This window comes from Haliotis rufescens, unplaced genomic scaffold, assembly GCF_023055435.1.
Source record: "Haliotis rufescens isolate VD_foot unplaced genomic scaffold, xgHalRufe1.0.p SCAF_2, whole genome shotgun sequence".
Lineage (NCBI taxonomy): Eukaryota > Metazoa > Mollusca > Gastropoda > Lepetellida > Haliotidae > Haliotis > Haliotis rufescens.
The window spans coordinates 23,909,944-23,936,989 of NW_025963890.1; the positions used below are offsets into that span (position 1 = coordinate 23,909,944).

General features: G+C 41.5%; 1 protein-coding gene across 6 annotated transcripts in view; it reads left to right on the forward strand.

Annotated features, from left to right (window-relative positions):
• LOC124146190 (otoferlin-like) overlaps positions 1–27,046 on the forward strand; it is a 243,900-nt gene that overhangs the window by 109,244 nt on the left and 107,610 nt on the right. For 3 of the 6 annotated variants that reach the window (XM_046516365.2, XM_046516366.2, XM_046516367.2), the window contains 16 exons: positions 154–340; positions 1,376–1,562; positions 3,020–3,234; positions 3,408–3,516; positions 4,058–4,353; positions 6,107–6,301; positions 7,146–7,262; positions 7,372–7,524; positions 7,724–7,916; positions 8,109–8,368; positions 14,428–14,589; positions 23,413–23,544; positions 25,283–25,444; positions 25,603–25,774; positions 26,305–26,328; positions 26,947–27,039. In XM_046516365.2, the coding sequence (XP_046372321.2) occupies positions 154–340; positions 1,376–1,562; positions 3,020–3,234; positions 3,408–3,516; positions 4,058–4,353; positions 6,107–6,301; positions 7,146–7,262; positions 7,372–7,524; positions 7,724–7,916; positions 8,109–8,368; positions 14,428–14,589; positions 23,413–23,544; positions 25,283–25,444; positions 25,603–25,774; positions 26,305–26,328; positions 26,947–27,039 (2,657 nt within the window). Of the gene's footprint in view, positions 1–153; positions 341–1,375; positions 1,563–3,019; positions 3,235–3,407; positions 3,517–4,057; positions 4,354–6,106; positions 6,302–7,145; positions 7,263–7,371; positions 7,525–7,723; positions 7,917–8,108; positions 8,369–14,427; positions 14,590–20,143; positions 20,174–21,527; positions 21,591–23,412; positions 23,545–25,282; positions 25,445–25,602; positions 25,775–26,304; positions 26,329–26,946; positions 27,040–27,046 lie in introns of all 6 variants that reach the window. The other 3 variants (XM_048399771.1, XM_046516364.2, XM_046516363.2) reach the window with 3 other exon arrangements.

The window sequence follows — 27,046 nt, forward strand, 5'->3', positions numbered from 1 at the left end:
GTCATTATCGTGTTAGGTGAATCATTAAGGTTTTGGCATTACTGCCATGTAGAGTGTGTGCTACTCAGCCATGTATTCTACATGACATCATATTGAAATATGTGACACATGATGTCCTAATGCAACATTCCCCCACTTGTAACCATTGTGCAGGAATCTGTTGCTGCCGGATGGTGTTCCCGCTGACCGACAACGAGCCAAGTTCTTTGTGAAGGTGTACAGAGCAGAGGGTTTGCCCAAGATGAACACTGGCATCATGGCAAATGTCAAGAAAGCCTTCACCGGAGAGAGCAAGGACCTTGTGGATCCCTATGTTGAGGTCTCCTTCGCTGGCCACAAGGTGAGAAGAGATGCAGTGACGTCTCATATTTGATGGATGACAAGGTCCCTATTTTCAAACAGGGAGACTAACTAGTGCAATAACCAGCTTCCAATATAAGTCCCATGTTCATATTATGACTATTGATTTGGTCCATTTCCAAGGATTGGTAGGCCTGAAGAAATTATCATAATATGAGAAGATGAATCCATGGGATTGAAATATGTTAGTTCAAAAGGTCCTGTTAACATTATAGTTGTAGCAGGATCAGAAGGGGTACATGGGGTTTTATGCACTCCATGTTAGGTTTTATACCACGAGCCGGAGGCGATTGGTATATAACCTAACGAGGGACGCATAAACCTCATATTCTCCAATTAATCCTGCTACAACAAATTTGACTTACCATCATGTTTTAATATGAAATTGTAAAATAATTCGAACAAATTCAAAATTGATAGAAAACAGCTGTTCGATTGAGCAGAGGTTAACTTGCGCTTTGTCACGTGACTTCCATTGATTTGGAAAAAGCGTGCGGCTTTTTGCTTTGAAGCGGGTTATAGTGGATTTATTCTGCCTCTCAGAAATCCATGTGCAACTTGACTTGGGTATAAGAGGTTATTCCCCCACTGAGAAATTTATTCCCCTCCAAGGCGGGATACACAGTATTTTTTCAAGATCATGTGGACCAATCATATCTCATCATTCTGACATTGAGGTATGAGAATGTGGTATATAAGCTATCCTACAGCTTCAGTATTTTGTTGGGTGAGATGGTTGCACAAACCAACAGCCTTTAATTAACACTAATAAAATGCACAAGTTTAGACAATGTCAAGTTACCTACGTAAACTATTTGACTCCATATAGGGTACAAGTTGGGTGGTTGGCTGAGGATAGATCAGTTGCTAGATGGTTCTTGATCTATGATGGTGTATAGGCTACCTGTAGCTGATGTCCAATGATTATGTGGTAACACTACATTATATCTAGCTACTGGGTTGACATGGAATCAATAGTTCAAGTAACCATCATACACTTAACTTTATTTTCAAGGGTCGAACATCACTCAAGAAAGGATCCTATGAACCTGTTTGGAATGAGCAGGTTGTGTTCACCGAGATGTTCCCTCCCTTGTGTAGACGCATCAGAATACAACTGCGAGACAGTGACAGCGTCAATGATGATATCATTGGCACTCACTTCATTGATCTGTCACACATATCGAATGAAGGAGAGAAAGGTATCGAATGCAAACAAGAATCAAAGGATCATTTTCATACTCACGCCCCCCTTCCTATTTGAATAAATAGCGTTGAATGGGTTTAAAATGAATGTGTATTGGTAGCTTAGCTTCCAGATTGGAAGTGAATGCATTTCTTATTTTGAATGAAAAGAAACACTATCAGATTTGACAGTGGTTGTTAGCAGAATACATGCACAGCCGCTATGGGAAACTCGACCAAATGCAGCGGAATTACCCTCGCTGTATCCATCGTAGTTAATTGACAACACCTTTTCAGTGTGCAAGAAATGAAGGCGAAAAAATAAATGTGCAACAAGCGAAGTAATTTCTTTCGGTTAATCTGATTCGAAGTCTTGACAATAAAGCATAAAATCCATGGAATTGAGCACGCAGTATTCATATGCATTGAACTTTGTGGGAGACGTGTTTTCTTGTATCAGTTGTTGCAAAACAATGGGCAGTAGTCCGATCTGAAGATGTCTGATATCTCACCCATCTGCACACCAGATCCCAGCAATCTTGGCACCTGTGTGTTGTAGTCAACACATCAGGATCTGGGAATGGTATATGTTAATAAAATACATATTAATTATTATTATTGTTTAAGTGCCAATCAGGTACAGATAATTTCTTTACTGTAGATATTGACTGACAAAATTATTTATTAGCCGAGTTATATTAACAATTATTGAGCACATACTACTAGCTCAAAGATGTTAACAGTGAATGAAATTATGAGTGAAGTAATTTATCTGGTTCTATGGCTGATATCCTTTCAATTTGACTCCCATCAAAATACATTGATAATGCATACAAAATACATTTTTGCTGAAAATGAATAATCTGTATTGAAGGAGAATCATAATTTACGTTCAATACGCATTAAAATCTTAACAAAAATAACATTCTCTGGAAACAGGCGTTGACAAGCGTTCCCCATTTCTCTTCTTCCCCACTGACAGCCATGTTTAGTGTGCTGTGGCAACAGTAACTGTTTTATAGTTTGGCAAAATGCAGATTTTAACGGACATAACTGAATGTGTTCGATTGCCGATGCTGTCGGTTCTAATAGCGGCTGTGCGGTGATTCCAATGAGAACCGCTGTTATGACGATTGTTACTGCATTTATATCGCATTTCAATAATGCTTCTTTTCATTCAAGTAGATAAGAGGGCCTGATAGTGGTCCTCTGAAAACACAGGATGAAGAAGGTTTATTTTCATGTTTATAAAGTGTGCATGTAAGAGGGCACACTTGATGTATTTTTACACCAATTTTAATGTCCCATTTTCCTATCTGACCTCCTGTCTTGATTGCAAGGCATATTTCAGTAAGTTTGATGTTAGTGTCATGTCTGAATGTTATTTGTGTTATGGCAGGATTAGTTCCAAGTATGCCTTTGTTGGACAATGTTGACAGTTATAGTATGAGCTGATGTTGTGTCTGCCTGCTAGGTTTTCTGCCAACCTTTGGACCTTGCTGGGTGAACCTGTATGGTGCCACCCGCTACTACCAGCTCCTGACATCACAGACTCACCTCAACGATGGATTAGGTCAGGGTGTGTCATTCAGGGGCAGATTACTCATAGCAATAAAGATGGAGATCCTGGAGAGCATGGAGAGTGGACCTGCAACGGTGGATGTAGAAAATGCCCTACCAATCTCTGAGGTAAAATCTGTCAGCTTCTGACTGGGGCTCCCATCTGTGCATCACATGTAATTCATTAAAAACAGAATGAGATAAATTGTATGAAATATGAAAATAAAGAATTAAAACTAATTAGTATTTTTCTTCTTCAAAATGTTCAAATTTTAAAATGTTATGACACTTGTTTATCCCAGAATGCAGCAGGTAGACCAGAGGAGTACTTCCTGTATGGCTGCTTCCTTGAAGCATCTATGATAGAGAAGAAAGTGGGGGACAAACCTGTGCACTTTGAAATCAGTGTTGGTAAGTGTAGAAATAGGTTTTTGTCATAAACTATTGCAGATTGCTGCAACATTTTAATTTCAGTGTAATTGGGCATTTAAACAAACATTTTACTGAGTTAAGTTTGTAGTATCAGTTGAACCTGGCTGAAACTGATGAAATTCATTGAAGCAATGTCTCAATTTCATTCATGGAACTCATAGCATCTGAACCATCACTTGAAATGGTCATCTATCTGTGGATCAGAGCTCTTTCCTTGTCTCACTTAAGTAACTGTCTTAATCTGTATTCATTACCTAAATACCAAAGCCAAAGAAATATTATACTTTAAAAATCTTCACATCCACCAAGGCCACTATGTGACTTTATTGTCATAATGATCGAGGATGATATTTAGGTCAAATCAAAGATACTGCATGCATCAAGCACAATCAACAGTCACTTGTGGCCTCTACATAGAAGAGTTTTTGTTATTGTTATATTCTTATTGGGTAAGCTATAGGGACTATAATATTTTGTAACACAAATTCATTGAAATATGAAATAATTTCCTTTCCCTCAGGTAATGCAGGCAATGTCTTGGATGGTTACAACCCACCCAGTCGCAACAGTCGTAGCAGCAGTGACAGTGATGAACCTGTGCAAGACAGTGATTCTGAAGATGAATCTGGTTCTCGCATGGAGATCCCCAAGTGGCAGAGTATGACCCCAGGGACCAAGCCAGTGACCCGGGACAAGTGCTACTACCACCTTCCCTACTACGAGGACAAGCCATGTGTGTACATCAAGGAGCTGTTTGAAGACCACCGCAGGAGGATGTACAACTGCAACATCATAGAGAAAGTTGTTGAGAAACTGGTAGGTCAGGCAATCTGTCAGGTTCTTTCATGGGGGTGTGAAGCCCATTTCTGGTGTCCCCCGCCGTGATATTGCTGGAATATTGCTAAAAGCGGCGTAAAACCATACTCACTCACTCACTCACTTTCATGTGGGTGATATCATATTTTACTCACCTAATATTTGATATTTGAAATAAATACTATATTCCCAAAGTCTATCTATCCAAAGGTTATGTACATTAATAGCCACAACTACCCCGACCACGTAGGAAAATACGGCAATGAAAACGCCGATAAAGCAGCTAAACTATCCCTTAAAATCCCAGAAATAAGCTTAAACCTACCCATCTCCAAATCAGAAATTAAAAGTGTTAACAAACAAATAATCACCAAAAAATGGCATAACCTATATCAAAACTCAAATAGCCAAATCAAAAAGGTTCTCAAAAAACCCCTAACCAAACCAAAAATTCTACATCCGTCCAAAAAAATCGACAGAGTAATTACTAAACTCCAAACAGGACATACCAACCTAAATAACCACCTCAAAATAATAAGAAAACACGCAACAGGAACCTGCCCACATTGCAAACAACAAGAAACCCCAGAACACGCACTCATACACTGCACCCACTACCTAACACACCGAACTACACTACAAACCACCCTAAATCTAAATAAGGCTCTTACTCTAGAAGTTATCCTAAACCCACAAAATAAAATAGAAAAATTCAAAGCCTTAGGCGTATTCTTAATCGAAACAGGACTAATAAATCGCATTTAAAACCCCAATAAACTACCAAAACCAGACCACATAATCAAACTAACAAACTTCCATACTCAGGTCCCTTAGTTCGTCCCCCAAACCCTCTTGGCATTTTTTCAAAATTTCAAAATTTCCAAAGTTCTATATAAGCAACCACTAAAACACCCCTACTGGATTCCCAAACAACTTTTTCCCCTTTTCGGAAACACATTAAATGGCTTGGCCGGGCCCGTGTGTGAAATACGCTGCAGTCGGAAAGCCCACGTAAAATCTCCAATATAAGTAAGTAAGTAATTACTGACTGACATTCTCAATATGAGTTTGAATCGAAAACGCCATGCTTACGATGCTGAATTCAAACTGCGAGTCTTCGCTCTAGCTGATATATTTTCTCATGGGTTCATAATTCTATATACACCGATTTACAAAATGGCGCCTTGTTGTTGATGGCAACATATAACGATCATTATGAGATTTAAAAAACCCACGAGAAACAGCTTCCCACATTATGAAAGTTGATGACTGGTTTGTTAAATCTTTATTAGAAATAATAATGACTTTTTCAATATAATTACAACGTTATTCATCTTATAATTTTGAATATCTGCGAGTACCGGCACATGTCTTGCAGTCCGACTTCGCAGTGTTTTTTGCCTTTCAATTCCTGGTTCGGCTTATCTGCGGGTCATATCATTTTCTTTCGTATTTCAATGGTCAAGTTAACACCTCGGCTTATCTATGGGGTCGGCTTATACGCGGTCATATACGGTAAGTGTAGTCTGCTTGAATATATGAGTGTATATTCAGTGTTAAGTGAAGTGAAAATGTACTCCAGGTCTATGGACTTTTTCTAATTAACACTATGAAGGTGATATCCCTTCAAGATAACATCAAAAGTTTACTATAAATATGTTATTGATATTCCAATTGTGTTTAACATTGAGTATAAAGTGTGTCCCACTTGTTTCTCTGTGGCCTGCTCACTGAGGTATATGACCTTCTACAGGAAGCTGGCATCACCGAGGTGCAGGACATGATCAAGTCGGAGACACCCTTCCCTGAGCGGCGCCTGAGGGGTGTGTTTGAGGAGCTGGGACAGGGGTGCTCCAAGTTTGTGTCTCTGGTGAAGGGCACAGCAGGGGGGTCGGCAGCCAAGACTAAGCTGGACAAGGAGAGGCACAAGCTCTTAGTCAGAGAGATGGTATGGCAGGAGCTTTGTCTTATAGGCTAAAACCTTTTTTGCAGATATATGGTCAACGTGAAAATAACACGTTGATTGAATGGTTATATATTCAAAATGATTAATATTTGCTGAAGGTTACTCGCATACAAGTTTATACAATCATGTCTGTCATGGTAAGAAGTTGGCAGATTTTGGAAAGATATTGGGTCTATGTATAGTAGAGGTGTAATGATTCATGGGGTCGTGCACGATACATATCCTGATAATATGGGTGCGATATGATTCGTGTCCCGATACCTTTACTTGAAATATAGATATTCTTACATTTTGCAGGTGAATGACAACCCTGAATCATTTGTTATTAAATTTCTGAGATCAAAGATGGGATATTGTAGGGCAGAAACATATTGGTAGAGGGCACTCTGAATGTTATGTCATTTATGTCCAACCATGAAATACTAGAAAAGCAGCATGTGCTGGAGGTTATTATTACACCAATATAGCTTGCAATGAAATGTATCGAATGTATCGCAATACAGGGTTTGTAAATCGATGTATTGTATTGTGGGCCTCGTATCGTGATTCAATACTGTATCTCCATATTGTTACACCACTAATAAATACATACTTAGGCTTCTTGATCAAGTTGAAATTGCCCCCATATTGTTATCTCCCTGTTGTTTTGACATTAGTACTGAAAACCATCAAACTTGAACTGTCACTTCCCAGTCTTTTATCACTTGTCCCTAAGTTGCTTCAAGTTTTGCCACATTGCTATTTTAAAGCATGATTTAGTATATCTTGTATTGAGAGTGATAAATGATTCGGGTACACACACGGACAATATCTTTGTTGATTGCAGGATCAACAGTCCACTCTGGCCAGAACAATGAAGGCCACTGTAACCAAGACCAATATGAGGGAAAAGATGCGCAGTGCAAACCAGTACCTCTCCAAACTGCGTAATCTCATGAATGAGGTATGTATTCCCTTGAAGTAGATGGTGTTTACCCCTCTTTGTAACATAGTATAAGAAGAGATAGCACTTTTACTGCCTTGCTAACATTCATTGTCTGTTTGTCCTGCAGCCCCAGCATGCAGTGCCCGACATGTTTGTGTGGATGATCGCTGGACAGAAGCGTGTTGCATACCAGCGGGTGAAATCTCGGGACATCATCTACTCCATTGTGGATGAGGAGAGGGGCAAATTCTGTGGCAAGGTCCAGACAATGCTTCTCAGGGTCAGTTTACTTCTTCTATACGCTGAGTATGTCTCAATACATTTTCTGCAAATATTTATGGAGAGTTATAGTATAACATTAACTGGCTGAGGAACTGCTGTTGTGTTGTGGTCACACACATTCCTCATGATGAAAACCTTATTGCTTGATGCTCATTATGTGCAGAAAGTACCACAAGTGATTGTGTTCATGTATACAGCTGCCAGGGAAGAAGGCAGAGGGCCAGGCCGGCTGGAACATCCAGGCCAAGCTACAGCTGTACCTGTGGCTTGGGCTGACCAAACACAAGAAGGACTATCTGAAGGGCCTTCCAGGAGGCTACGAGGAGACCAAGCCTCTCAAGCTGTCCTGCAAACCTCAGGGATACCCACCACCTTTTGTGCACTACAAAGGTAACACACTTTTAAGAAACATGTTGAAAGTACCCACAATTAAATGGTTCAAAGGATACGAAAGAAATCATCTCCAAAACACATGCATACTCAATTTCATTCAGCTTATCCCAAAGACTACTTTCATTTAATGTCAATGTTAGAAACTGCCCTTTGCCATAGCAAACTGTTTTGAATATTTTGCCATTGCAGAAAAGCAGGTGTTCCAACTGCGCTGTCACATGTACCAGGCAAGACAGCTGATTGGTTCAGATGCTTCTGGGTTGTCTGATCCATTTGCACGTATTGCTTTTGCTGACCAGAGTGCATGCACTCAGGTGATTGAGGAGACCCTGAGTCCCACTTGGGACGAAATGCTCATCATCAAGGAGGTGGAGGTGTATGGGCTTATGGAGGAGATTGTGGATGACCCACCAACCATCGTTGTGGAAATATTTGATCAAGACAAAGTGGTAAGCAGGGGCAGAACACTGCCGGGAATGATAGCTGAGAGTGGGGGACACATGGAAATGTCTTCTAGGTAGTGTCTGTATGGGTACATAGGTAGATGTCTCCTTGGTATCGTCTGTGGTAGGCACAGGGATATGTCTCCTTGGTATCGTCTGTGGTAGGCACAGGGAGATGTCTCCTTGGTATCGTCTGTGGTAGTAACAGGAGATGTCTCCTTGGTATCGTCTGTGGTAGGAACAGGGAGATGTCTCCTTGGTATCGTCTGTGGTAGGCACAGGTAGATGTTTTCTAGGTACCGTCTGTGGTAGGAACAGGGAGATGTCTCCTTGGTATCGTCTGTGGTAGGCACAGGTAGATGTCTCCTTGGTATCGTCTGTGGTAGGCACAGGTAGATGTTTTCTAGGTAGTGTCTGTATGGGGACACAGGTAGATGTCTCCTTGGTATCGTCTGTGGTAGGCACAGGTAGATGTCTCCTTGGTATCGTCTGTGGTAGGCACAGGGAGATGTCTCCTTGGTATCGTCTGTGAGAGGCACAGGGAGATGTCTCCTTGGTATCGTCTGTGGGGGCACAGGTAGATGTCTCCTTGGTATCGTCTGTGGTAGGCACAGGGAGATGTCTCCTTGGTATCGTCTGTGGTAGGCACAGGTAGATGTCTCCTTCGTATCGTCTGTGGTAGGCACAGGGAGATGTCTCCTTGGTATCCTCTGTGGGGGGCACAGGTAGATGTCTTCTAGGTATCATCTGTGGTAGGCACAGGGAGATGTCTCCTTGGTATTGTGTGTGGTAGGCACAGGGAGATGTCTCCTTGGTATCGTCTGTGGTAGGCACAGGGAGATGTCTCCTTGGTATTGTCTGTGGTAGGCACAGGTAGATGTCTCCTTGGTATCATCTGTGGTAGGCACAGGTAGATGTTTTTTAGGTAGTGTCTGTAGACAGGTAGATGTCTCCTTGGTATCATCTGTGGGGGGGCACAGGTAGATGTCTTCTAGGTATTGTCTGTGGTAGGCACAGGTAGATGTCTCCTTGGTATCATCTGTGGTAGGCACAGGTAGATGTCTCCTTGGTATCATCTGTGGGGGGGCACAGGTAGATGTCTTCTAGGTATCGTCTGTGGTAGGCACAGGTAGATGTCTCCTTGGTATTGTCTGTGGTAGGCACAGGTAGATGTCTCCTTGGTATCGTCTGTGGTAGGCACAGGTAGATGTCTCCTTGGTATCGTCTGTGGTAGGCACAGGTAGATGTTTTCTAGGTAGTGTCTGTATGGGGACACAGGTAGATGTCTCCTTGGTATCATCTGTGGTAGGCACAGGTAGATGTTTTCTAGGTATCTTCTGTGAGAGGCACAGGTAGATGTATCCTTGGTATCGTCTGTGGGGGACACAGGTAGATGTCTTCTAGGTATCGTCTGTGGGGAGCACAGGTAGATGTCTCCTTGGTATCGTCTGTGGGGGACACAGGTAGATGTCTTCTAGGTATGGTCTGTGGGGGGCACAGGTAGATGTTTTCTTGGTATCGTCTGTGGGGGGCACAGGTATATGTTTTCTAGGTATCGTCTGTAGGGGGCACAGGTAGATGTTTTCTAGGTATCGTCTGGGGGGCACTGGTAGATGTTTTCTTGGTATCGTCTGGGGGGGGGGGGGGGCACAGGTAGATGTTTTCTTGGTATCGTCTGTGGGGGGCACAGGTAGAGGTTTTCTTGGTACCGTCTTTTGGGGGCACAGGTAGATGTTTTCTTGGTATTGTCTGTGGGGGACACAGGTAGATGTCTTCTAGGTATGGTCTGTGGGGGGCACAGGTATATGTTTTCTTGGTATCGTCTGTGGGGGACACAGGTAGATGTTTTCTAGGTATCGTCTGTGGGGGGCACAGGTAGATGTTTTCTTGGTATCGTCTGTGGGGGGCACAGGTATATGTTTTCTTGGTATCGTCTGTGGGGGGCACAGGTATATGTTTTCTTGGTATCGTCTGGGGGGCACTGGTAGATGTTTTCTAGGTATCGTCTGTGAGGGGCACAGGTAGATGTTTTCTAGGTATGGTCTGTGGGGGGCACTGGTAGATGTTTTCTAGGTATCGTCTGTGGGGGGCACAGGTAGATGTTTTCTAGGTATCGTCTGGAGGACACTGGTAGATGTTTTCTAGGTATCGTCTGTGAGGGGCACTGGTAGATGTTTTCTAGGTATCGTCTGTGGTGGGCACTGGTAGATGTTTTCTTGGTATCGTCTGTGGGGGGCACAGGTAGATGTTTTCTAGGTATCGTCTGTGGGGGGCACAGGTAGATGTTTTCTTGGTATCATCTGTGGGGGGCACAGGTAGATGTTTTCTAGGTATCGTCTGTGGGGGGCACAGGTAGATGTTTTCTAGGTATCGTCTGTGGGGGGCACAGGTAGATGTTTTCTAGGTATCGTCTGTGGGGGGCACAGGTAGATGTTTTCTTGGTATCGTCTGTGGGGGGCACAGGTAGATGTTTTCTAGGTATCGTCTGTGGGGGGCACAGGTAGATGTTTTCTAGGTATCGTCTGGGGGGCACTGGTAGATGTTTTCTAGGTATCGTCTGTGGGGGGCACTGGTAGATGTTTTCTTGGTATCGTCTGTGGGGGGCACAGGTAGATGTTTTCTAGGTATCGTCTGTTGGGGGGCACAGGTAGATGTTTTCTTGGTATCGTCTGTGGGGGGCACAGGTAGATGTTTTCTTGGTATCGTCTGTGGGGGGCACAGGTAGATGTTTTCTAGGTATCGTCTGTGGGGGGCACTTGTAGATGTTTTCTAGGTATTGTCTGTGGGGGGCACAGGTAGATGTTTTCTAGGTATCGTCTGTGGGGGGCACAGGTAGATGTTTTCTAGGTATCGTCTGTGAGGGGCACTGGTAGATGTTTTCTAGGTATCGTCTGGGGGGCACTGGTAGATGTTTTCTAGGTATCGTCTGTGGGGGGCACAGGTAGATGTTTTCTAGGTATCGTCTGTGGGGGGCACAGGTAGATGTTTTCTAGGTATCTTCTGTGAGAGGCACAGGTAGATGTCTCCTTGGTATCGTCTGTGGGGGGCACAGGTAGATGTTTTCTAGGTATCGTCTGTGGGGGGCACAGGTAGATGTTTTCTAGGCATCGTCTGTGGGGGGCACAGGTAGATGTTTTCTTGGTATCGTCTGTCGGGGGCACAGGTAGATGTTTTCTTGGTATCGTCTGTGGGGGGCACAGGTAGATGTTTTCTAGGTATCGTCTTTTGGGGGCACAGGTAGATGTTTTCTTGGTATCGTCTGTGGGGGGCACAGGTAGATGTTTTCTAGGTATCGTCTGTGGGGGGCACAGGTAGATGTTTTCTAGGTATCGTCTGTGGGGGGCACAGGTAGATGTTTTCTTGGTATCGTCTGTGGGGGGCACAGGTAGATGTTTTCTAGGTATCGTCTGTGGGGGGCACAGGTAGATGTTTTCTAGGTATCGTCTGTGGGGGGCACAGGTATATGTTTTCTAGGTATCATCTGTGGGGGGCACAGGTAGATGTCTTCTAGGTATCGTCTGTGGTGGGCACAGGTATATGTTTTCTAGGTATCTTCTGTGAGAGGCACAGGTAGATGTTTTCTAGGTATCGTCTGTGGTGGGCACAGGTATATGTTTTCTAGGTATCGTCTGTGAGGGGCACAGGTAGATGTTTTCTAGGTATCGTCTGTGGTCGGCACAGATATATGTTTTCTAGGTATCTTCTGTGAGAGGCACAGGTAGATGTTTTCTAGGTATCGTCTGTGGTGGGCACAGGTATATGCTTTCTAGGTATCTTCTATGAGAGGCACAGGTATATGTTTTCTAGGTATCGTCTGTGGTGGGCACAGGTATATGTCTTCTAGGTATCGTCTGTAGGGGACACAGGTAGATGTCTTCTAGGTATCGTCTGTGGGGGGCACAGGTAGATGTTTTCTAGGTATCTTCTGTGAGAGGCACAGGTAGATGTTTTCTTGGTATCGTCTGTGGGGGGCACAGGTAGATGTTTTCTAGGTATCGTCTGTGGGGGGCACAGGTAGATGTCTTCTAGGTATCGTCTGTGGGGGGCACAGGTAGATGTTTTCTAGGTCACTTCTGTGAGAGGCACAGGTAGATGTTTTCTTGGTATCATTTGTGGGGGGCACTTTTAGATTGTGTCTGTGGGGGGGACATAGGGATATTACGTTTAGGTAGTGTTTGATGGGCACAGGGAGATATATTCTAGGTTATGTCTTTTAGTACACAGTGATATGACAAGACACATGTATTCTTCGTTGCTACCTCATCGCTGTGTTCATTCTACTGATTGGAGTTGGATTTCAGATCTGATGCAGATCACTGATATGATCTAGTCTCATAAGCATCAAGGGTGCTACTGTGCACTTTACCCACACTGGCAGCCATTGATTATACTCACTCACACGCGTGAAGATCCGGGTTAGAGTAGGTCTTCAGCGACCATGCTTGTCGTAAGAGGCGACTATTTGAATCGGATGGTCAGGCTTGCTGACTTGGTTGATGCATGTATCCCATCGTATCGTATCATCGTATCCCAATTGCCTGGTTGTCTGGTGCCAGACACAATTATTTACAGACCACTGTCACGTAGCTGAAATATTGCTGAGTGCAGCATAAAACAACAACCAAACAACATTCACTTGACATGTAAGAACGTCCTCACATAATTGTTCGAAAGGAGGCATCAAGAACATACCAAGCATCCCTCAAGAGTGTGAGGATATTATTTGAAGTTTTAGGAGATCCATATCCTTCAGTTTTGCAGAGGAGATTCATGCAGATTTGTGCTTTTCAGCCTTTAAAATTTTAATGTATTATATGATTATTCTAAATGTTATGATACATGATACATGTGTAGAGTCTGACACAAGCAGAAATTTAAAATGATATGTACAGTGGATATTTGCCAAATTCCAGAAAAATCAAGGAAGTAAAACAGTTTTGAAAGAAACTCCTCTAGAGTATTGGCGAGAAAATGGCGAGTCACACAGTAGGCCATGTAGAGCCACAGTTCACGTAAACCAGGTTGGAGGATGTCAGGATATCGTCAATGTAACACTGTTGTTCACAAATAACACACTAACAGTCACAAAACCATATTGCAATTGTAGCAGCCACTTCACAAAATATGGTAGTTCTGTGCAACTATAATATTGAATGTAGGGATATCAAGACAGGTTTAATATTTCACCTTTTAGTACTGCAATACACGATGAAATAAGTCAAAAACCCATTTTTCTGAATGTTACATGTGTTGACATGGTAACTGAGTTACAATAAAGACACCTACAAAGCTTTGAGGCTCTAAATATTCAATAAATGTTTCAGTGTTTTAAGTGTCTATAAATCGACGTTGTACACATACACTTTGTTAAATGTCCATGGGAAGTAAAACATATGAAAATAAAAATGTTGTGGTAAAGTATTGTCTGAGTTTCCTGGGTAAACTGAACGATGAGATGTTCACAGAATGTTTTGTCCTGCTGCTGTCACACTCAACTCTTTTGCATGTGGACCAATGGGAATATCTGAGCCTTGTGTGTACATTGTCATTGTAAGACTACGTTGGCTAAACTCAACACTGTAAGCTGTTGTGTATGACATGCTTTCCCTGTGGTACTCTATGTTGTCAGTAGCAGGCGATGAGAACTACATCACAATTGAATACCCATGTATTACAGTATTAGCTAAACATTATCTCTGGAACTACCAGATACTGAGAGGTAAGTAGGTCCTTTTTAAGGTCAGTTTAAGAAAGATGATTATCAAATATCTCAAGGAAAGTGGGTAATACTTAAATCTAAAAGGGAACATGACTGTAGTCACTTTGTTCACTCTGTTTACAGCTACAGTAGGTTAAATGACTTTCTCACTTCTTTCTTGTAGCTTGAATGGCTTTGATAAATATGTGTCTACAAATGTAGCTATTCTCTAGGATCTCCATAAATTCAATATACCATATTTTTATCAATTTTATTGTTTTCAGGAATTAAGAATGCACTTGTTGCAATTCTACTTGACAAAACATAAACATGTTTTTTCTAAAACCATGAAATTCTACGTTTTCAGGGAAAATCTGAGTTCATTGGCAGAGCCCTTTGTAAACCTGTGGTGAAACTGAGCAATGAGAAGTATGACGGGCCCAAGTTCCCCCCTCGCCTGGAGTGGTGGGATGTGAGGCGTGGTCCGGACGAGGCAGGAGAGCTGCTGTCAGCGTTTGAACTCCTACAGGTAATAATAACAATGTGTGTCAAGCATGGTGCTGGTAGCTGACCTGCAGTAGTAGCCGTGGTGGTGGTCATCATTACAGTGAAGACTAGCTGCTTCTTGTAGAAGAATCTACATGTTATTGTTTCCTACCATAATAGACAGTTATCAAGTTGTATTACCTGAACTGAATTTTATTATTCAGTACTTTCACTTAATTCTCAATGTTATAGTTAAGAGGAATATAAAGCAAATATTTTAATGTTTTTTTCATCAAAAGCGTGTTTAATATGTCATTAATAACACATTCGTATTATATTATATATCAATTTGTGAAAACAAAATGTAACCAATAGTTTGCATTAATAGGTTATTTGCATAAGATAGGTGTTAGCAAGTCAACAACCGGCCTTGTGTAGTTGCCTGCATTGTCTAGAGTAGCATCCCTGCTACCTTCACATGCAGTAGACTAGGCAGCTGCTTTTGGTGGGTAGTCTCCGTTTAGAACAGTATTGTCTGGTGGCATCCCCTGTGTTCCTGTATTGGGTAAAATATCATCTGTTAAAACATCATCTGTTAAAACAACATGCGGAAATTTAGGAGAATCTTTACCATTCAGTGATACATTTCATATAAAAACAGTACATAAGAAATACATGTTATTTTACCCATTCACAATTGTCACATGTTTCAAGTCCTATGCAAGTGTGAGACTGCAGCAGGTAGGATTGTGTGTACAGGACCTGAACCATGTGATAACCTCATGCCTGCATGTTGTGTTCCTACCATAACACCTCCCTCTGGTAGTTACAGATGATGCATAACCTCACATAGTCACTGCATCGAAGCATTCCATCTTGTTAAACAGAAAGATATAGTCCAGTGTTGCATAGTAGAATTAATTTTCCTGAATGACATGTGTGTTTGTTCTAAGGACTTCATTGAGATATCTGTCCTATTGTGTTTATTGTTATATATCGATGGTGCTATCATCATGCTACTACAAGAATTTATAGCAAAACTGTTTTCTCACTGTTTTGTCATATTCAACATATAGGAGTAAAACCTGGTAAAAGTTTATGGGCACCTGTGTGTCACATTATCACATGTCTCCTCTATGAATGTCTTGTGTAGTATGATTCATATGTGGGACTCAACAAGACCCTTGTGACATTGTTGGAAGTTCCAAACACACATTCTTGCGATTCCTCTAGCTCTATTACATCATTGCCATAAATCCTGTGTTTTGTCTGCAACCACACTATAATTTTATCTTCAGATTTTCAACAGAAGTCCTCTTCACTGTCAACTACACACAGCTAGTTGTTTGTGCAATAATACGGACAGCTCTTCTGTGCACAAAGGCAGGAAAAATCTTACTTCTTTCCTGTATGTGCTATGGTTTTAGCTTACTCTAGCACCTGGTTATGTTGCCACACTGTTTAACTTGTATCCTATCAGTAAAAAATGTTTTATATAATCAAATTACTGGATTACAGAGGATCTTCTGTGGTTGGTTTTCGATTTTTTCATCTGTTATGACAATGTCTTTCCCGCTCCTACATGTCAGAAGTGTGGACATTTCATGGTCACTGGGGACTCACATAATTTCTGCTGGAAGTGCAGAGGAGTTTGCACTCATCTCGCCAAGACATCTTTCTCGAAGCTAGATGCCTCCTTCACTGAAGCCAAGCAGAAGGAGGCTGCTTAGAAGAAAGTTGAAGCCATCATGTCCTTGTCTGACACATCCACTCTCGAGACTACGGCGTCTATAATGACCCCTTCTACCCCGACAACTCCTCAGCCGAACTCAGCTTCGTGGTTTTCCAATCAGCATGTTGGAGAAACTTTTTGCACAGCAGAAGGCATCCATGGAAGTCTTCCTTATCTCCCATCTATCAGCATTAACATCGGAGGTCAACCAGTTAAAGCAGACTCAGACCTTACAGGCTTAGAAGAATTCCCTGGCCAAGATGTCGCATGGGGAAATATTTCCAGTTGAGCCCAGACCATCTTCGTCTGCCAGCGTCTCAGTCACACGACCTCCAGACTACCAGCTGGGTTGTGGCAACCATGCTTTAACCCTCCCCTGACAGCTGTCCATCCCTGTCCCCACACAGTCCGCACGACCATCTGGATATCCCATTTGACCCACGGAGAACTGAGGTTCAGCCTAAGAGCATGGGTTCATCAAAAGTCCCATAGGGCTCCCGCACAGACCATGTCGACCACACAGACTACCAGTCTTCTACCATTATGAGGTCAAACCGACTACTGCACAGTTCTCACACGTGTTCCCCGGGACTGTCTTGACAGCCGTACGGTTACCACACCTACTCGGTGTCACATGCAGATTTTGATTATGCCGCATGTCTTCAATCAGGCTGTCCGGAACCCGTTATCTCTGACAACACATCACAGACAATCCGTAAACAGATCTTCCCAGAATCATGGACACCATTGGATGACGATTTACATGGGGATGATGCAGATCCATTGGCTCTTATGGGTGTACCTCATCATCGTCCATGCTGCCCCAGAGCATGCTCCCACAGATGAGGAGGAAGTAAAATGAAACACATGATTCACCATTCCTGGATTGGCAACTGCTCGATGAGTAGTAGCTCAAATTAGTCAAGAACCCCAATATGAAACTTACCATCCCTGCCACTCATGTCAAGGATTTGTCAATGGTTAACAGATACTCCATGGATGTGGGCACATATCTCAACTGGTTTCTTGCCAGGATTCGCCATGCTCTGCCTCCACTGTCACACGCCAACAATGATGTTGTGGGGGACACCCTGATGCCCATACGCACTGACTGTTTGCATGCAGGAGGAAATACTGGACATCTTCCCAGCTCCTCTGGTTACAGTGCCAGCAGCTGCTTATCTTGGTTTCATCATCCACCTGTCAAAACTCCAGATTGCAATTAAGGGATTGGATGGGTCTCTTGGCTTAATCATTCCCTCCATGGTCTCTCCTAGACGGGGCGGTCGGGTAGCCTAGTGGTTAAAGCGTTGGCTTGTCACGCCGAAGACCCGGGTTCGATTCCCGACATGGGTACAATGTGTGAAGCCATTTCTGGTGTCCCCTGCCGTGATATTGCTGGAATATTGCTAAAAGCGACGTAAAACCATACTCACTCACTCACTCATTCTCCTAGACAAAGTGTTTCAGAAGCTGGAGGTGTCGGATAGCACAGTCAACCTCATCGCTCCAGTCTGGCCAAGCAGGACCTGGTTTCCCAGACTCTTGTCTCTCCTGAGCCTCTTCACCTTCGACTTCCACATCTTCTGCACCAGCCCTGGTTGGACCTGTTCTACACCAATCTTCCCAGCCTCCATCTCACCCCCTGGAAAGTATCATGCAAAGGATGCAGGCCTCTGGGTTCTCTGAACCTGCCTCCTCAGCTGTGGCAAAATCATGGAGACCTTCCTCCTCTCTTATTTATGACAACCATTGGGACATGTTCGTCCAGTGGAGGAACTGTTGCGGCCGATGGCACTATCACTATCCCCATCGTTGCTGACTTTCTGCTCCATCTTCGAGAGGATAACAAATTCAGACATGGTACGATCGAAGGTTACAGATCTGCCCTCCGTCCTGTCCTACAACATGACAGATTGTCAATCGGGAGTCATCCTGTCCTCATGCTCATGCGATCTTGTCTCTGAGAAGATATTCGAAAACCCTGTATCTTCCCGAAATGGAACTTGCCTGTCGTCTTGTCAGCTCCCTTAGCTGATCCATACAAACCTCTCGCCAATGCCACATTACTCCAAAAGTCTCTCAAAGCTGCCTTCCTATTGGCCATGGCTACAACAGCTAGAGTTTGTGAACACCATACTCTTTAAAATTTGAGTCTTACTCATGCTCCCAACTGGACTTCCATTACATTACGCTCTCTCCAGGACACATGGCTAAGAACTAATCCACTGCTACTTGTCCCTTGAGTCATAGACACTATGCCATTCCCGTGTTGGCACCTACCGTTGATCATTCTGTTTGCATCTTTCATCCCACACATGCTCTCAAATTTTATCTGGCAGCTACTGATCCTCGTTGCTGACGTCAGAAACAACTTATCATTCCGACAAGGACATAACAAAGGCCATGGTTGCTGACTGGCTCAAGATGACCATTGCGACAAGCCATCATCAAGCACAGGATGCCCCTCCTCTTATGGGTTCAAGCTCTGTCCATGAAGTTCGAGCTTTGGCGACAAGCTTGGCATTCTCAGCTTCTGTTTCTGTTAAAGAGGTTGTAGCTGGATGCCAATGGGGATCACACTATACCCTCACTGCTCACTAGTTTTTACTTGTGGGATATCCAGGCAGATCTGCAGGGTATATACTCCCAGGTACCTGTTGTAGCGGCCCAGTCTATCACTAGACCTTAGTTTTCCCTCCTTCTATGGAAAAAACATGGGGAGTAGGGGGTGGATGGGAGGATACAACATCAGCAGCAACAGAAGGTGAGTACACCTTTTATAGATCACTAGCTACTGAGTGTAAGATGATGTCACATTCGGAAGAGAAATAAGACTGGAAATGACGTCTTATTCAAATTTTGCGTTAAAACAGAACTCTTCATCTAGTGAATATCAGCAAATATAATGATAATACAAGTGAAGGTATCACGTATTTGACTGATTCATTCAAACTACTGGATTTCAAGTCCTCTAGTGGTGATTCCAAGGTAATTATCTCCCAAGGTTTTGAAACAGTAATATGAAATGGAATCACAGGCGGTTTATAGGATTACTGTCAACTATATGCAGGAAGTCTGCTTGAAGCAGAACCTGCCTGTTTCCTCTGGTATTTTCTGGCAATGATGTAATAGAGGTAGAGGATGTTTTTGTTTTTGCTAGATGTTTTTGAAAGAAGTGAGTTTTTTCCCGCACAGAAGAGCTGTTAGGCTACTGGTGCTATTGCAGGAACAACTAGTTGAATGTAGTTGCTAGTGAAGCGGACTTCTGTTGAAAATCTGAAGATTAATTTATAGTGTGGTTGCAAATACAGAATTTATAGCAATGATGTAATGGAGTTAGTATGCTATAATTATTAACAATGATGACTGTTGTATTCATGTTAATAATGTGCATAATGCTGTGATCTTTTACCAAATCCTATCTCTTGATGGTAGAAAATTCATCAAAATGAAACAACATGGTTGGTCACATTGTCAAAACTATTGTTATTTGGCCTTTGGCATGGTTCTTACATTGTTTAGGGACTTTATCATGATGTGGAAAGTTATTCATTATTTGATTTCTATCATGCTAACAGGCTTAGTGCAAATGAGGTGAGCTTCAGTACCTAACTTGTAATTGTTGAACTTCTTTTCTAACAAAGTCTTTTCAAATTAGGTAAGTAGATATGGAAGTTCAGTAGGAAGGGAAGTTATAGGTATGAGATTTCAGCATCCCCCTGTAGTAGGTTAGTTGTACCTATGCTCCAAGGCACAGTGCAACAGCTTCAAGTCACATAGCAAACATGGCCCATGACATTCTTTATATTAAACAAGAAATGTTTTTGAATAAAGGATGTTATTTTTGTAATCTTTCCTTTAGATAAAACACAAGGCCAAAGGCAATCCGAGTGTATGTATATAGCCTAACCTCCCACTAAATGTCAGTATGCTACACAGGAACAGTAAATGCTAGTCAGGTTCCAACCACATCCAGCCCAGTTTGTGTTCCATTCATAGGAAAAGCATGTCACTTTCCTTCACCCACAGAAATGAGCTAAGTAATCTGTGTACAAAATTTAGTTACAATTGTGTGCTTAAGTGAATTTATTTTCTCACGTTATTCACCATCTAGCCAGCAGTAATGTAGATGATTGTGATAGTTCCTATGTCAGTACAACTGCTTGATGAGTCTCCATGCTGGTGTCCGCTTACTCTCACATACATTGATAAATATTGTGTGTAGGCTAATGGTCATCCAGAGAACCTGACTCACATCAAGTCTCTCAAATGTACATAGTTTACAGATTAAAACAGTTGTAAAATTATATTAATGAAAAAGGAGCCCAGAGACTCTGTTTATTTTCCTGATACTGCAGTAATCTAGACTTGCAAACATTATAGACTTGCATGGGCCATATTGGACATATTTGTTTCAGGGTCTGTATGACAGACTAACACAGAATATGCTGACCCTGCATCTTTGTTTCAGTAATACAGGAATTTCTGTATGGGTAACATTTCTTGTGTCTCATAGAACCAAGAAAACATTAGTGATTTTGGTATTTTATGAAAACACATTACTTTGATCTTATACAATAAAAAAAAAAAGTAAATCTATTTTTAAATACTATATTTGACAACTGTTATCTATATACTAATATGGGAATATGTTTAGTTTCAACACTGCTGGAAGCTCGTTGGTCTGGTCACATAAACCTATAATATTGTGTAAAGAGATATATGCTACCAGTGCAACACATACGTTTTAAGAGAAAAAACAAGTTATGTGTACAAATTGCTCAATCAATGAACCTTGCTTACACTAGAAGTATATGTATTAACAAATCGCAATATCAAATTGGTAAGCAAGTAAATATTGCGAACTCTGCAACTTGTCCACAGCTTGCATATTGTTTATTTAGGTGCCACACAATAAGGATACATAGTCAACAGGCATTGCTAAGACATTTTACACCAAGTCTCATTTGTGTTTTGCTCTCTAAAGAGTACATACATGATGTGTTTCATAACATACAGTTGTCACTTGGCTATAGTTTACTTCTATGGTAAAGATGTTTATGAAGTGACTGCAGTACAGACACAAATAACAGACACTGACATTGAGTTTGTCTATGCAATAAATAGAGTAGCCATCTAAACCAGCTGTATGAGAGGCCACCTTACCTACAGAGTATAAAGGTAGGATGTATGATGTGTCGTTGTGTCCATGTCTAACCCGTCTGTGTATCCCTCCCTCTGTTTAGTACCCATTTGATGAGCGTGACCTACGGAGTGCCTATCGTACCCCGCTATATGCCAGGAAGACAGTAAGGGTATAGTCACACATGCAGATCACTGTCCAACACTCAAACTAGATAACATTGCAAGCCAGACACACAAAAATAGCAAATGAAATCTCAGCAATTTAGCATGACGTTTGAGTGTAAGATTCATTCTATTTGACTATTTCATTCAGAATCATTCAGCTCCAATGAATTCAACACCAATGAATTTTTAATTAGTGTTTTGTAGGTGGTATTTTCCCTGAAAACCTTTTATGTCAAAAACTTTGTGAAGATATGAAATATATTTTTATGTAAAACATATATTCAAAGATGAATTCCCATGCTTCATTGTTTGTCTGATTAAAAAATACAGTATGCGGTTGTTTCCTCAGCTTAATTACTGGTATACTTTGTAAGTTATGTTTACCTATAACATCTGTAAAAGTGAGAGTAAATAGATTCCCCCCTGAACGTTTGTTCTGGGGAAATCGATATACCAGGAGTATTGGTTCCTGGGGAACATAATACCCAGGATGAGGGCTGTATTTCCTTCCCTCGGTCAATTTCTACATAGGAAGTTTTATTCAGGACTTAATCATCACTCACTTTAGTGCCCTTCTGAAACATAATGTGTGTCAGGGACAGGTCTGCAGTGTTATCTTTGTTTGAAATAGGCTTCTTTATGTGCAATCTCCCACAGTTTGATTTCAGCAGGCTTGTAAGCTTCTGTTTTGTTTGTATCTGCATCATGATATCACATCTACAGCAAAACTGTTCCTTCCAAGGTGTGTTGTATATAACATCCATGCTTTCTTTCAGCAGTTTGTCTGATGTGGGAAAGTAGCCTACATATGTCATCAAACAATATCAACATATAACATCATTTCATATTTATAGAACTAATATACACATTTGTATGAAAGGGTTGCAGACATCATGCAAATTATTAGATGTTCCAGGTTAGAATCTTAAACGTCCTGCAAATTATTTTTGATTAATCTTACACATAAATTGGAATCTTCTTTGTTGCAAAATTCATTCTAGTAAACTTGTTTTCTCAACTAGTAAGTTGAATTGTATGATATCACTGTTGAAAGAAGTGGAAGTGAATCGTATACTTTTTTCTAAGCACGAAATTAGATGTGACTTTATTAATCCCACCTATTCATAAGGGATAAAGTTCTGGCACATGGTATTCAGTTTGAGAATTAACATATATGTAATGATTATTTATGAAACAGTTGGTGAGTATATTAATGTCTGTGATGCCGAAAAGGCTTTCATATCATGTCATCAACTGTAAACCTTTTCCTGGGTTTCACAATGCACAGGCAATGAATTGTTGTAGTTAACACAACACGTTAGTTTTGTTGTCAGACTGTTATGTTACAAACATTTTAATCACATTTAACCTTTTCTTATAAACTTACTTTTCATAACTGAACTAGTCAGTGCGAACATTTCAGCAAAACTATTTTTATATAGATGGCAGTTTGCTTGTATAAATAGAGTACTGAGCACATCTTAATTGTAGTAACATCACAGTTTTTATTTGTTCAATATCACTGTTGTAGACTTAAGTATTGCATATTTTAACTATCTGTTATGTATGAACAGTATTGATAAGTGAAAGAAAGGAACATTGAAATGGCCATTTTCTAACCACAGTAATTGTTCAAAATACGTTCAGAAAGATACTGTTGTCTTCTTGAAACCAAGATCAGTTGTGTCAGCGAAGTTAATGAAGTATGAATTGTCATTATAAAATGAAATAGATGCTAAAAATGAAATAATTATGAAAAACGGGTGAGATTGAGTTGGCATGTTTGGATGGATGTTATCAGGCAGCTGTTGTTACTTTCAGTTGGCACCATTTGGTGACAGGACTGGCCAAGACCTCCCCCCAATGGAGCTGCCGAATCAGGACAAAGACAGAGGACCAATAATGCCTGTTCCAAAGGGCATCCGACCAATCCTCAGCAAGCACAGAGTTGAGGTCAGTAGGTCTTCAGCAACCCATGCTTGTTGTAAGAGACAATGCTTGTCATAAGAGGCGACTAACGGGATCGGGTGGTCAGACTCGCTGACTTGGTTGATGCATGTCATCAAATCCCAATTGTGTGGATCAATGCTCATGATATCAATCACTGGTCCAGACTTGATTATTTAGAGACTGCTGTCATATAGCAGGAATATTGCTTAGTATGGTGTTAAGCAACAAACAAACAACAACAACAAATCTGAGATCTTGTGTGCTGTGCTTGTTCCTCTAATTCACATCTGCCAATTGTTACAAGCCAGTTTATAAAACATTGAAACTTTCATATCTACAACATCTAACATACCTAGAGGAAATGAAATGGTTAATACAATTGATGAATGGGTAAGTGAACATTTTTTATGTGAACATAATTTAATTACAGTTGTATCTGTTTCCTGTAAATGTCATTGACTGTGGTCAAGGTTTCAGTGATGCAGTGTGTGAGGTAACCACTTGATCCAATTCTAGTCAGCTCTCACATCAAGCATGGACTTCTGGGTTCCTTTTCTGTCTGGGAATCTTTAGAAGGTTTAGCATAGTTAGTCTCTATCCAAGGATATAACACTTGCTTAACACTCACATTGGTCATCTATACATGTATCAGGTCAGAATGAGTGAGGAAAGTTGAAGAGACAGTGTTGTATCAACATATGTCTGTTCCTCTATGGGTGTTGTTCTGATAGGATGGGGTACTGGGGCATGTGCAGCTCTCTCAGTGTTGTTGTATTGTAACACTGGATCTTCTGACTCCATAAAGACAAGAAGTGAGTACTTGCAGTTTGTGAGGGTTTCACTGAAGTGGGATGTAAAATGCAGACATATTTTAATGATTAAAAATGATCGAAAGTATAATGGCACTAGAAAATAACAATACTCATAATCCATTTAGATTTACAGTTTATTCTGTTTGGTATACATACCTTATCAAATCCCTTTGTATAAAGATATATTACATTTTATGTAAGACAGCTCCTTGTGGTTTATTCTCCCTGCAGTGTTTTATTGTACGACCTGAAGCGTGTGCAGCTGTCTCAGTGTTGCTGTATCGAGTGTGAGTGTTGTATCCAGATAGGTCTGTCCCTGTACAGGTGCTGTTCTGGGGGGTGAGGGACCTGAAGCGTGTGCAGCTGTCTCAGTGTTGCTGTATCAAGTGTGAGTGTTGTATCCAGAGAGGTCTGTCCCTGTACAGGTGCTGTTCTGGGGGTGAGGGACCTGAAGCGTGTGCAGCTGTCTCAGTGTTGCTGTATCGAGTGTGAGTGTTGTATCCAGAGAGGTCTGTCCCTGTACAGGTGCTGTTCTGGGGGGTGAGGGACCTGAAGCGTGTGCAGCTGTCTCAGTGTTGCTGTATCGAGTGTGAGTGTTGTATCCAGAGAGGTCTAGCCCTGTACAGGTGCTGTTCTAGGGGGTGAGGGACCTGAAGCGTGTGCAGCTGTCTCAGTGTTGCTGTATCAAGTGTGAGTGTTGTATCCAGAGAGGTCTAGCCCTGTACAGGTGCTGTTCTGGGGGGTGAGGGACCTGAAGCGTGTGCAGCTGTCTCAGTGTTGCTGTATCAAGTGTGAGTGTTGTATCCAGAGAGGTCTGTCCCTGTACAGGTGCTGTTCTGGGGGGTGAGGGACCTGAAGCGTGTGCAGCTGTCTCAGTGTTGCTGTATCAAGTGTGAGTGTTGTATCCAGAGAGGTCTGTCCCTGTACAGGTGCTGTTCTGGGGGGTGAGGGACCTGAAGCGTGTGCAGCTGCAGACTGTGGATCACCCCCGGATTGATGTTGAATGTGCAGGCCATGTCCTCCAGTCTTCTATCATCCTCAACACCAAGAAGAATCCCAACTTCAACATTCCAGTCAAGTACTTTGATGTGGTGAGTGCCCCACCATTATGACATGTTTACAGCCTTCAGGAAGTAGTTTTCAAATGAGTTCCATAAAACATTTCTACTTTAGCAAAACAAATACACAACTCTAGATGTCATGTGTTCTTAATATTATGAGATTACAAACAGAAATGCTGTATATTCAGGAACTGCCAGAGAATGAGATGTACTGTCCACCTATTTCAATCCGGTGTGTTGACTGTCGAAGTTTTGGCCGCTTTGTGCTTGTGGGTACACACGTCATCAGCAACATCCACAAGTTTATGTTTGTGCCCACCACCAAGAAGGCCAAGAACGTTCTCCAGAAGCTCTTCCCAGGTGAGTTTGCCCTTCAATCAAGCGTCAAGAGCATCTTATTGACACATCATCATCACCAGAATGCAAGATACAACAATGTAGGCATCAGAAGCACAGCAAGCAGTAGCAAGCTTCAATTGTTAATAATAAATTTGCTTCGACATGTATTGTTGTGTGCTGTGCTATAGATATGTGTCTCACTGCTGTCACCAAGTGCACTTCCATCAGTCTCACCATCATGCTGTCACACTTCCACGTCATGCTGTAGACCATGTGGTTGTGTGCACATAGCCACAGACGTAAGTCTAGTGTAGGAAGTTCATGTTGGAAGTCTGCATAATTAAGCTACGTTGCAGGTTCACTGGATTGAACCCTTGATTGATGTCATCACTACCATAGGAAGGTTGCCAGTGTGTCCCAAGAAGCAGTGACAGATACCTTGTCATGTGCCATTGGGTATTTAAAGAAGTTTTTACATTTTGTATTATAAAGGGAACCATAGTCAGATGGGTTTACTTTAGTTTTTGTTTGTTTTTCCTTATTTGTTTTAGGTGATAAAACAACAGAGAGGTCAAGTAAGTTTCAGCATGATAATTCTGTGGCACTGAAATTAAAACCATACTAAACAATACATTCTCAAGGACATTCAGATATAGTCAGACCTTGTAACAAACTCACCACTGAATAATCATTTTGTAAACACCTGTTCATGAATGCAATTAGAATATCTTTTAACATATTTTAGAGTCAAAGTCCGGTAAGAACAATAATATTGCTGAAATTAATATGGTCTGATTCTATGTATATATCATTATCATGAGATGTAGACATCTGTAGGTGAAAGTGGCCAAAAAGAAAAGAAAAATTGCTTGTGAAATCTGCTTTTGAAAATTTCCATAAGATTATTGCCTGCTTATGTATACCAACAAGCAAGTATCTATGAAATATTAATAATTTGTTTATTCATATGAAAATATACCAGAAATCATCAATAAGTGAGTATCTATGAACTATGAATATGTGTTTATTCATATGTAAAATATACCTGAAATCCTCAATAAGTGAGTATCTATGAACTATGAATATGTGTTTATTCATATGTAAAATTTATTATTTGTGTGTAAACCTTCCTAAGCAATTTATTAGAAGATTTGTTACTGACAAGTCAAAGTTATGCTACTGTTTCCAATAAGCCCTTCCTACTGGGGTACTTGAAGCCCTGCCCACAGCAGCTCCAGCCCAACCCACCATCTTGCTTGACGTCCACATGCTTGATGTGCCCCTCAGTAAGTT